Here is a 13,190-nt window from a genome sequence, read left to right as displayed (position 1 = left end):
AAATAAATTATTTGTATTCAATAAAGGCCTACAAGTTTTAGGAAGCGATAAAATCTAATAAATACTACAGCCATATTGAATTTACGATGACGTCATCCTAACACCAATATGGCGTCATTTTTCATTATTGTAATGTTATTACTCACCATTGATAACATCCCCTGGGAACAGCTGTTCAGCTCTTGCATCGATCTCCTCTTGTGATAACTCTTGTTCTTTGGGCGGACTGGGCTGGGATCTTGATGGGGCTTTCTTACCAGCAGCTGGTTTCTTTACAGCTGCAAAGGTTATGATAATGTTGGTGTAAAAAATGCTGTAAAACTTGAAGGAGTATTGCCAACTATACTACAGCCTTTCTTGATGAGTACTGTTTACCAACAAACAAATTAAAAAAGAGGGTATAAATCACTAGTCATTTCACACCTAATAATAATTAAAATTAACTTGTTCTTAAATTAATGAAAATAAATTAGATTAATAAGCTTAAAACAGTTAGTTATGGTTAATATATTTTACATAACATTTTATAAATACATAATTTAAAATAAATAAATAATGACAGGCGTTTTCTACTTTCATTTCTAATTTCATTGTTGGTAAACAGTACTCATCAAGAAAGGCTGTAGTATAGTGGATTATACCACTCTACCGGCAAAGACGTACCGGCAAGCAATTTAGCATTCCAGTACGATATTGTGTAGAAACCGAAAGGGGTGTGGATTTTCATCCTCCTCCTAACAAGTTAGCCCACTTTCATCTTAGATTGCATCATTACTTACCATCAGGTGAGACTGAAATCAAGAGCTAACATGTAAAGAATAAAAAAAATGGAAATATTTACAAATTTGCTGACCGTTTTTCATGCCATTGAACTACACAAACCGGAATTTTTAGGGAGTTTTTTAGACGACGAAAACGATTACAACTATGAAACATCCATACGATCGAACAATCTAACGCGTTTGTGAGTTTTTATACACGCGGTAGATCGTTGATTCTTTGAGAGAGAGGTAACGTCTTGCGAGGCAGGTCCTTCTATAATTGGTCCGAGATAATTAATTTATTGTGTGTGAATCCGGGCTCAAAAGGGCTAGAACCCAGAGCCGTAAGGCAAACTTATTATTAAAAAAAAATTATGTGAATTGAAACGAAAAGTGTCACTTAAAAGAACCTTTTTGAGTAGCATTATTGTTGTATAAAAAACCTAAAGTTGTTGACTATAGTTATCTATTATAAACCATGCTATTACTAACAGCATCAAACTTACCAGTAGCTGGTCTCTTCACAGGTTTGGGTTGCGATGAGCCGGCAGTTGGCTTACTGTCTCCTTTACTCGTAGCGGCCACTGCTGACTTTGGCTTCGCCTCTTTCTTTGGAGCCGATACTTTCACTTTTATTTCAGCCTAAAAAAATACATTCAATATAATAACAGAAAAGTTGTGGCATGAATCGATATAAAATAGCAAAAAAATTAAAATTCTGAAAACCCCCAAAGGTCGTGAAATTATTAATTACACTCTTGATCAAGTCATTACTATTCTCTTTGAGAGTGCTTTCATTTGAAACCCCACTCGAGTATATTTGCAGACATTCAGTTACTGTTACCCCTTTTCAGCTGCCAGAACTTTCATCAAACATGCCTAAGAACACGCAGATACTACCTTTCTTGATGAATACTATTTGCCAACAAACAAATTAAAAATGAGGGTAAAACTATAACACTAGTCATTTCACAACTAACAATAATTATAATGGACTTGGATATTTGATTAATAAGATATGGTTAATATATTTTACATAACATTTTATAAACAAGCAATACATAATTTAAGATAAATAAGTTATGAAAAAGTGCTAGTAATACTATCTATACTAATATTATAAAGCTGAAGAGTTTGTTTGTTTGTTTGTTTGATTGATTGAACGCGCTAATCTCAGGAACTACTGATCCAATTTGAAAAATTATTTCAGTGTTGGTGTTGCCCATTTATCGAGGAAGGCTATAGGCTATATATTATCCCCGTATTCCTACGGGTACTAGAATCACGCGGGTGAAACTGCGCGGCGTCAGCTAGTAAAATATATTGGGGCTACATATTTTTAAACAAAAAATAATAATTACCTTGTCAGCAAACTCTTTGATCTTCTGTTCTTTCAAGTTGTCCAGTTTGCCAATGTGTGGAGCGATATTCTTCTCTCCAACCAGCTTAGTCGCAGTACCCAAAGCTTCAGCTGCCGCATCTCTCACTGAAGGATCTGAAGTCACATAGGGGTGGAATGTTAAGAGTGTGCAATATGTAATTTGGTGGTTACAAATGGTTCTGGATCTCAGATTCTGAAAAAAGTTAAAAAAAGTTAAAAAAGTTTAAGAGCCTGATATTTGGGTAAATGATATTTCAAAGTGTTAGCTTTGTTATGACTATACAAAATACACAATTTCTAAAACTTTTCCCGATAGTTTATTTTTGAAAAATACATGTTTTGCTCACATTTTGCTTTCAATCTCAGGAAAAGCAAACTAATTTTCTTAAATTTTTGTTTTGTATAGAAAATTAGGTATATATCTTGAACATGGCCATTTTGTTTTTCGTTATGTTGTTTAATTTACTTGCAATTAGGTAAAAATGGTTTTGGCGCTCACGTCATAAAATTTGCGTCACGCGTGTCAATCGCTCCGAGCTTTTCACTCACGTGAAAATCATAATTCGGCGTCTCGCTTGCGCTTTGAATTTTATTCATATCGTACCGACGTGCTGCGCGCTCTTAAGGAAATTACAATCAACAAATACAAGTTATAATCACGTCAGTGTCAAAAATATTCAAAATAATGATAAAATGCAGATGTGTCAGCTTAGGATGTCATTTTTGTCTTTCTTTGAGTTAGAAAGTTTTCAATTTCCTTGTCATGGGTGACAAAATTTCCAACTCCAGACTGATGTTTTTATAACTAAGAATCTCTTAAACTCAGGATTCTAATTGTGTTAACGACGTTTTTAATAGTGGTAGTGAGTCGAATACACCTTTATCTCTCTTTATAATATTGCCAGAAATACTTATACTGTTAAGTTATAAAAACATTGGATACAGAATAGCTCTACTTTCAACTTTCACAGAACCAAAGAGCAATTTAAAGGCTCCCAAAAATTAAGTTCAAACAGCTTTACAGTAAAGGTGCTTTACTGTTTTAGTTTAGTTCCCAGTTTATTGGTGTATGGAGGATCAAGACATCTTAGTTGGAGGGGATTTTTTTTTATTCTTTGCAAGTTAGCCCTTGAGTACAATCTCACCTGATGGTAAGTGATGATGCAGTCTAAGATGGAAGAGGGCTAACTTGTTAGGAGGAGGATGAAAATCCACACCCCTTTCGGTTTCTACACAGCATCGTACCGGAACGCTAAATCGCTTGGCGGTACGTCTTTGCCGGTAGGGTGGTAACTAGCCACGGCCGAAGCCTCCCACCAGCCAGACCTGGACAAATTAAGAAAATCTCAATCTGCCCAGCCGGGGATCGAACCCAGGACCTCCGTCTTGTAAATCCACCGCGCATACCAACGCGCCACAGAGGCCGTCAAATATCCGTAAGGATATCTTAGTTGGAGGGAAGAGGTGCGTTTCAAGCAGCTTCAACAACCCAGCCAAGGACATAAGCCTTGATCAGTTTCTTGTAGAACGCAGGCAACTTCTGAATTTATTGACCAATAGCGCTGCAATATCGCATTTTCTTTCATTGTGTTAGGACGAAAGAGACGGCGATATTTAAACTCTGGTCGACTATGTCTTTTGTCTTCACGATACGTGCAGGGTTTGAACCCAGTTTGCTGCTGGTCTATTAGTTAAATAAAGGGGTAATCTCACTTTTTAACTTCTTATAGTAGAGTAACGCGTTACGGCGTGACATTCTGGCTTCCCTTTCTCTCACACATAAGGCAGCAGGTTTAAGTTATCACATTAATGGAGCGTCTTTTTTTTAGCTTGTAAGAGTCGTACTACCACGTACTATCCAAATGAATGTCTATGAGGATGAAGAAAAAAATCTCACCAGCACTTTCAAGCAGCTTCAACAACCCAGCCACGTAAGCCTTGATCAGTTTCTTGTTGAAGGCCGCCGGTTGCGTGAGGCAGAGCGCGCGCGCCAGGAATATGGCGCTCTCCGCCTTTATCGACGGGTTCTTGTTGTCGAAAGCTGCTAGCATGTCCTCCATTATCGCCTCAAGATTCGTCTGGGAATTAAAATACAGATCTAATGAAGGTATTGGTATATCATTTGTCAAGATTTTGTGTAAATTGATTGAAATTTGACAATAATAATTGTTTGAAAAAATAAAACAAACAGAGAGTTTTCATTGAAAACGCAGCCTAATCCATTGGAATTATAAACATTCACAGCAAGACTTAAATATCTGCGATGGGATAATGTCTATCTTTTAAGGCGTCCCGCCAGTAAAGAGGAAAGATTTGATAGTTTGACTGTTTGCATTGAAATTACTAGACCAATTTCTTTTACCAATGGAAAGCTACTTTATCTACGAATAATATAGACTACATTTTATCCCTGTATTGCTGGAATGAGAACGCAGATAGATCCACAGAATCTGCTAATCTTTACTTCTATACTAATTTTATAAAGAGAAAAGATTTGATTATTTGTTTGTATGTTTTGAATAGGCTCTGGAACTACTGGACCGATTTGAAAAATTCCTTCTCTGTTGGGAAGCTGCACTATCCCCGAGTGCTATAGGCTATATTTTAACTCCCCCATATTCCTACTGGAATGGGAACTACACAGGTAGATCCGCGGAGTCTGCTAATATTAAATAAAAGTGACTGTAGCACTAATCGCTTTTTACGCGTAGCCAGTTTCAAATACGTCATCCAAGTATACCAGTGTATGTCAGTTTATGTCACAAATAGTAAATACCGCGATGTAATGAGATTCAGTGATTGGACTAATGGGATACCGGTTTCTCATAACACTTTATCGTACAAGTGGTAATCTCGTTGTTTTAATGCTATTAGTATTTACTTACGGCGTACGATAAATTATGTATTATGTACATACAACTTGAGCTGCTGCTGCTGTGTACGAAATTAGTAATAACATTATAAGATTATTATTAAGATGTCCTACGACTTCATTCCCGTGGGAATACGGGAATAAAATACATACATACGCATACATTACTCGGTGAAGATATAGCTTTCTATTGGTAATATAATTTTCAACATTAATTCAGTATATCCAGAAATTAAACTCTACAAACACTACATTTTTATAATATTAGTATTTAGTACTAACAGAATGTGGGGATAAAATATAGCCTAAAGCTCTCAGGGATAGTGTAGCTTCCCAACAGTGAAATAATTTTTCAAATCGATTCAGTAGTTTAAGAACCTATTCAATGCAAACAATCAAATCTTTCTTTTTTATAATCCTACTAAAATTAATAATGAATTATTAGCAGGATATAATATTATAAACGCAAAAGTTTGTATGTTTGGATGTTTGTTACTCTTTAACGCCGCAATTTGGCTAAAATTTGGAATGGAAATAGATTTTACTCTGGATTAACATATAAGACTACTTTTTATCCCGAAAAAAAAAAACATAGTTCCCGCGAAATTTGTGAAATAGTTAATTCCACGCGGACGAAGTCGAGGGCGTCCGCTAGTATTAGTATAGATAGCTCACTGCAGTGAACTAGCATTCTAATCAGAAGACGAATTGGAGCTGGGAGTGGTGGGTCTACCACCACCCTGCTGTACGAGGCATGCCTGTGCATAGGGCCATTGAAAGTGGACCAATGATGTTAACATGTCGATATATATTTTATCATTCTTTAGCACACTCTCTTTCATCTTATCACAACGAATGAGAAAACGATAAACCCAGTTCGGCACTATTAGTCGACAATTTGTCATTTTGTCTTTAATATGTCGTAGGCCACACGTTAGGCGTACATGATTCGAAACTGTAAATGGCAATAGGCCAGTTGACACTTTTTTTTAGAAGGTCTAAATTGATCATTATTATACTATTAAATGAAAGAAAGAAAGAAAGAAAGAAAATTATTTTATTCTTAAATCGTAAAAAATATATCGTATGTTTTGAGACATGAATACTCGCAAATTTTAATTTCAGTCAAGTTTCAGTAAGTATTTTAATAAATACTTACACATGGATAAATAGCATCAATGGCGTCTCGCAGTGCTGTAACAACATTCGTCTTCTTCTCTTTAAACTTCTCCAATATAGCCTGAACGCAAGCAACTGCATATGGTTGGAATTTTCCCCGTAGACCATTCGCCACCATGCCTAGCAGCTTCCCTCCTAGCGCTACCACCATCACGTTGGAGTCTTTTGATATCACCTGCAAAAAGAGAAATAGAGATAAAACGAAATTGAAATTGATATGAAATAGAAGAAATAGAGATAAAGAAAGTTTGGTGACTTTAAACAAACACTTTAGAAATCGTATAAGAGGTAAGGAGGTATTTTTTAGTTAGAAGACGTCTGAATGGATTAAGGAGTCTGAGGTCCAATAGTATTATATTATACAATATAGCCTAGTGAGTATGCCTCTGTCTTCGATTTGGAGGGCGTAGATTCAAATCCAGTCACTATATAACTGAGCAGTTGTGTGCATTTTAAGAAATTAAATATCACATGTCTCAAATGGTGAAGGAATAACATCGTGAGGAAGCCGGCATACCAGAAAAAGTCTGTCAATACACATTGAGCCAGCATAGTGGACTATTAGCCTAACCCCGCTGTTTATAAGAGGAGACTCGTGTTCAACAGTGAGCCGAATATAGGTTGACGACGATGACGACAAATTTTAAATTTACATTAACGGACAGAAGGTGCAAGAAAAACTTAATCAATTAAGAAAAAAAAAATAATGATAATGATTTTTAGCTATTTCCCGTGGGTGGCTCGCGTGTTGGAACTTTTTTTTTTAAATTTTCAAATTCAATCAAAAATAATATTTTTTTTATAATAGTCATGACATGTTTTTTTCACTCCACTTTAAACAGAAAAATCAGTCAAGATTTGTAACAAACAAAGAAAAGATTCTAAGAATTATTTATAATCAAGAGAAAGTAAGAGATAAGTACCTTCTTCAAAGCTCTGACTAAATCAGCATAATCTCCCGGCTCCAACTTTGGTGCGTTCTTCAGTAAATTCTCCAATGTGTCCAAAGCTTCTTTGCGCTCCTGCCACTTTTTGTTCTCCAGTTTGTCGTAGAAGTCCTTGGGCAGTTTGGACAATATCTCCACCGGGTCGAGGAGCTCATAAGGGTCAACATCCGGGGTATCCCCTCCCCCTGCTTCCGCGTCCTCGTCGTCGGCACCACCTGTATATTACACCAAATTGCAAAATTCATTTATTTCAAGTAAGCTTTTCTTTTTCAAAACTTCAATTTTGGTGAAGTAATATCGAAAACTTAAAATTAAAGCTACGAAAATTCCAAGCTGTTGCCTTCACGTAGTTCACGTACCTGTGGGAAAACGGAGCTGGGCTTTCCATCAATAAATGATTATTCAAAATTGGTTCAATAGATCTCGAGAATACCCTTGAACCTCAGTAACGTTCCTTCTTTATAATATTAGATAAATACTATAATATATAACTGAAAGGGGTGTGGATAATGTAAATCCACACCCCTTTCAGTTTCTACACGACAATACCGGAATGTCAAATCTTTGCCGCGTGGTAATTAGCCATAGCTGAAGTCCCCACCAGTCAGATCTAAACCAATTAAGGAAACCTCAATCGGCCCAGCCGGGGATTGAACCCAGGACCTCCGTCTTGTAAATCCACCGCACATACTACTACACGACATCGTACCGGAACGCCAAATCTTTGCCGGGTGGTAATTAGTCATGGCTGAAGCCCCCACCAGCCAGACCTGGATCAATTAAGGAAACCTCAATCGACCCAGCCAGGGATCGAACCAAGGTTCTCCGTCTCGAAAATCCACCACACATACCACTACACGACATCGTACTGTAACGCCAAATCTTAGCCGGGTGGTAATTAACCATGGCTGAAGCCCCAACCAGCCAGACCTGGACCAATTAAGGAAACCTCAATCAGCCCAGCTGGGGATCGAACCCAGGACCTCAGTCTTGTAAATCCAATCATACCACTCAAGCAAAGTAGCACGTACCGTCGACAGCGTCAGCGGGCGGCGAGTCCCTGACCCTGTTCTGCTGCGAGCGCAGGTATCTGGTGGGCGTGGCGCCGCCGGTGCCTCCGAAGGCTTCTCGCAGCTCCTGCTGCACCACCGCTTGGAGCGAGGCTATATGGGGCTCCACGGCTACACCGATCCATCTATAGTTGTACATATAAACCACGAATCATTGTCAGCCAATTTCAACAACACTGCATTCCGAACTAGGTACTAGTCAAACTTGACATTTCAAAAGTGCTTGTAAACTTAGCCTACTTGAAATAAATGAAGTTTAAACCCACCAAGCTGCTCCAATGCTGGTTGGCGGGTGATAATCTTCTACTTTCCTGGGCCTTTTCCGCACTCGGCCATTAGTGCTTGGCCGTTGTGCGTATATGGGGTGATAATGTTTCTTTAACAACCACTTTCAGATGTTAACTATAGTGACAAAGGCTTTTTTCTTAGAAGAAAGAAAAACTCATGTCATTATAGCCCAACTCAAGATTGTAACCCAGGAATTCTTAATCCAAAACCACAAAGATTTAACCACTGGACTGTTGGTCCAGGCAAGTTAAACCATGATTGATTGATTGATTATTTAATTTAAGGCTATATTCAAAATTTAAAGAATATAAAAAAATTTACTTATTGTTCAAGTAAGAGACAAAATGGGACAACTCATTCTTCAAAAATAGAAATATACATGAGCCTGACCCACCAACACAAAAACAATAACATTGTTATAGAGGTGGGTAGCTAGCAAATGATAAAAAAAAAAAAATACTTATGGTCAAATTGAGGCACCTCCTCCTTTTTTTCAAGTCGGTTAAAGATAATTAGCGAGTGAGAGCAACATACAAATCCTCGTAAAAACAAAATGACAATGTCGACCAATAGCGGCAGATCGAAACTATATAACTCTGTCTTCGTCCTATCGCGACGAAAAGAGAGAGATATTTCTAGTTCTGCCGCTATTGGTTGACACTGTCACTTTGTTTTCATATAAAACTTAGAAAGAAGTTTAAAAAAAAATTTGGACAAATGTATGTCATGTTGAATACGTATTTTCTTACGAAATTATAAAATAAGCATGCAATAACAGCCTTTAATATAACTCACTGACCTGTGCATTTCAACGACAAGCGCCTTCATTTCATCCCTCACACCCTTGTCCCTATCGGCCAGCAGTATGGGGATCTTCTTGACCATGGGTTTGATGGCAATCACCTTGTTCCCAAACTGCTTGAGCGCAGTGTTGAGAGCTGAAACGCAAGCCGCTACCACTTTGGGGTTCTTCTGTTCCATGCCCTTTAGGAGTTCCTCTTCTACAGTCTCGTGTTTCTCAATTTCTATGTACATTAGTGTGATCTGTGAACAATAAGTATACTGTAGTGATAAAACAATTAATGTGGGTGAGGTAAAAGTTAATCTATACTAATCATTGACCTCTTATAACAAAAGGATGCACAATCATGTAGAAAATTTCACTTAAAAACTGGATAATTTTGCTTTGACAGTTTTAGAATTATTGGTAAATAAAATTATACCTAAAGTTCTTGAAATATAGTCAAATATTCAATAAAAAATATGATTAGCTTTTGAATTGCCAGGAAATGAAAAATTCTGAGCGTTGGGACGAGATAGTGTATCACGCAATTTGTAAGACATTGTGTCTGTTAAGTTGTACACTATCCCGTTCCGACGCACAGTTTTTTTTAATTCTTTGATCGTCTAATCTACTCACGAAAAATTAACTTGATAGTAATCAGTTGCACAAAATGTTCTACGGAACCCTGACTAGATATACCTAGATTAGACTAGACTTTAGACTAGTAATACCTGCAAAGCGAGATCTTTCGTCTTAGTCTTGGGCGCAGCGATGCATTTAGCGACTATCCCGGACATCACCTCACCCGTGGTCTTGCCGGCATGGCCGCAGTTCTCGACGAATACGAGCGCCGCTTCTAGACCTGGAACATATCAATGTATTAGATTATTAATTTAGTGCTGTCCTCGCAAGTGTGAGTTTTTCTATTTATTTTTGTATCTGTGTAGAAATACCTATTCACTATTTTAAAAACCATTTAACTCATCAAAGCTTTTTTGTGAACAATTTTAATGCTCCGACGCTGACGACTCGTGTATTATCGTGTCGTTTAGCTAGTGCTTTTGCCTGGCTTGTGGATCTATATTGTATGCAATAATTATTGCTGGATATCTTCCTTTTAAAATTAGTATAAAGCGGTAAAAAGGTGTAAGTTAGCCTTAGTTAGTAGTTTAGTGTTATGGTGACTGTATGTTATTTATATAAAAACATGCATGTGTATAATGTTTCTGTTTAATAAAGAATTTAAAAAAAATTAAAAACTATGGACTCACTGGACTTTAATAAAATATGTAAAGGAAAAGTAAACATACCTCTTTCTTGAGCGACTGCATTGCTGTCAGTGACAAATTTTTTTATGAGGCCCAAATATTTGTTCCACTCCGGTGACTTCTCATCATCAATCTGGTTAAACAATTTAATTGCCTCTTCGTATCCCGCTACTCTTGCCTTCCATAGCTTGTGAACACATTTTTCATCTGTCGGTAACTTCTTATATTCGTTTTCATCTTCCATGATGGTAGCTTAATTTTGACTGAAACACAGAAAATATCACTTTATTAAAAATTAATTTGATAATTATAAAAAAATCAGACAGCATTAAAACAGTTATGGTATCAAAAAACTGGGTTAGATGGTCTTACTTCCAAGAAATTTCCAGTGGTGGTTTGCTATTGGTCACCATCATTAACACCAGATAGTTCAGGTTGCTGACAAAAATTGAAGCATTATCACTCGAGGCGCAACCAACTAATTAAATAGTGTGATCGGTTTAAGCTCCAAAATACCTCTCTATAAGTAGGAAGAGGCTTCGTTTTGTGGTGAACTATTTAATATACAGCCGTGATAGCCCAGTGGATATAACCTCGGCCTCCGATTCCGGAGGATTTGGTTTCAGTTGTGGGCTATTATGGGTTATGAACCTTCAAATTTTCAGTTGTGGGCATGTTAAGAAATTAAATATCATATGTCTAAACGGTGAAGGAAATCATTGTGATAAAACCTGTATACCAGAGAATTTTCTGAATTCTCTGTGTGTGTGAAGTCTGTCAATCCGCATTGGGACAGTGTGGTGGACTAAGGCCTAACCCTTCTCAGTCTGAGAGGAGACTCGAGCTTAGCAGTGAACCTAACATGGGTTGATATCAAATTGGTAATTAAACATCTCGAGAGAAATATATATTGTCGGCCAAGAGCAGCAAGCCTACTGATGAACCAACTGCATATTTCAGCAATTAGCAGTATAAAAATAAATTTAATTAATGCAACATTGCATTATTATAAGTATCTTCATATTGGACAAAAGAGCATAATTCAGTTGGATAAAATTAATTGGATACAAGACCTTGAAAAAGACAGGTGTGAGATGTCCACTTTGGAGTGAATAAATGGAATCCGTGTTTGGATACTGAATTTTTATTCCGTAGTATAATTTAAAACCAATATTGTTCCCGAGGGAGCGAGTAATCTATATAATATATAAAAATGAATTGCTGTTCATTCGTCTTGCTAAAATCCGAGAACGGCTGAACAGATTTATCTTATCTTGGTCTTGAAATGTTCGTGGAGGTATAGGGAAGGTTTAAAAAGTTTAAAAAAATCAGAATAATTGCTGGGAAAACCATGAAAAACCTCTTTTCTATTTCCCATACAAACGTTTGAGAGTCAAATGGTAAACTAGGGATAGGGAAGAAGTGAACTTAAGTCAAAGTGAAGCTTAACCGGGTCTGCTAGTAACTTATACATTTCTTCTTTTCTGATGGTGCAAGTGCCGTAGCCTCTTTAATGAATACCTCAGTGGCGTAACTGGGGGTTAAAGTACTAATAAATGGTAGTCTAGTATTAAATGGACGAGCAAAATCTAGTAATGACAAAACCTAATAGGATGATTACTATAAATGGCCTCTATGCATTCCTGTACCATTTATCTAATTGAGTTGAAGTATCTATACTGCAATGCATACTGAGATTTGTTAATACCTTACTAAGCAATCAGCTGTAAACTTTCAAGTTAAGATAACTTTTACCATAACTAATCAAGGTACTTACTTTTCTTTAGCTAATAAATAGTGGTGTTACAATTCTGTTTTCCTACAGTTTATGGACAAAGGTATCTTCAAGTCAAGCATCTTCTAAACAAGTTTCACAATACACTGCATCATTGCTTGGTGCGATTCACAAAAAAAGGGTTGGCAAATGGCAATGCCGGGTAAAATAAGTGCCCCTAGAGAGATAGAGAGAGAGAGACACACAACACACACAGTCAAATCTAAACACTATCTACTTTTTACTTAGTTTTCAAGATTGAGGAAGTGCCACATCTGCAAACCATTCATTTAAAATGATAATTTTAAAATTTTAAAAATCTCTTTTAAACAGTTAACTTAGGGATTTTTACTTTAGATATGGTTTAGTGCTTACCTAACAGACAGACAAAGCAAAATAATCTATACTAATATTATAAAGAGGTAAACTTTGTGATAATGTTGCGGATAAAATCAGGATTTACTAAACCAATTTTGAAAATTCCTTTGCCATTAGAATTCCACATTATTTGTGAGTGTCATAGGCTATATTTAATGCTCATATTTTCAAGGGAATATGAACTATATGGGAAAAACCACAGGCTATGTTTTGTGATAAATAGTAGTTAGTGAATGTTCATTATAATACTGTCACCACCTAACATCAGGTAAAATAGCAGTAACACACTAAATTACCATTGAAATAAAAGTAAGTAGACCTGTTTATTTACATTTTCATGTATTATTATGTATTTTACCTAACAGCTAAGGCACTATTAAGGGGTAGGCAAATATTCCATTGATACAATTGAACAAAATCCTAGTTAAATACTGGTCTATTTGAGCCACTATAAATAGCAATTGTCTTTGAATTCCAATACACCAATA

At 36.6% G+C, this 13,190-nt stretch overlaps 1 protein-coding gene across 1 annotated transcript in view; it reads right to left on the bottom strand.

Annotated features, from left to right (window-relative positions):
- LOC112050967 (protein mini spindles) overlaps positions 1–13,190 on the bottom strand; it is a 45,300-nt gene that overhangs the window by 29,558 nt on the left and 2,552 nt on the right. The window contains exons 2-11 of the mRNA XM_052888643.1: positions 10,593–10,813; positions 10,014–10,144; positions 9,298–9,542; positions 8,172–8,335; positions 7,117–7,355; positions 6,174–6,368; positions 4,040–4,220; positions 2,123–2,256; positions 1,268–1,403; positions 147–278 (exon numbers count right to left, since the gene is read on the bottom strand). Of these exons, the coding sequence (XP_052744603.1) occupies positions 147–278; positions 1,268–1,403; positions 2,123–2,256; positions 4,040–4,220; positions 6,174–6,368; positions 7,117–7,355; positions 8,172–8,335; positions 9,298–9,542; positions 10,014–10,144; positions 10,593–10,794 (1,759 nt within the window). The 5' untranslated portion in view covers positions 10,795–10,813. The remainder of the gene's footprint in view (positions 1–146; positions 279–1,267; positions 1,404–2,122; positions 2,257–4,039; positions 4,221–6,173; positions 6,369–7,116; positions 7,356–8,171; positions 8,336–9,297; positions 9,543–10,013; positions 10,145–10,592; positions 10,814–13,190) is intronic.

This window comes from Bicyclus anynana, chromosome 23 (assembly GCF_947172395.1).
Source record: "Bicyclus anynana chromosome 23, ilBicAnyn1.1, whole genome shotgun sequence".
Classification (NCBI taxonomy): domain Eukaryota; kingdom Metazoa; phylum Arthropoda; class Insecta; order Lepidoptera; family Nymphalidae; genus Bicyclus; species Bicyclus anynana.
This window is presented reverse-complemented; position numbering and strand designations above follow the sequence as displayed.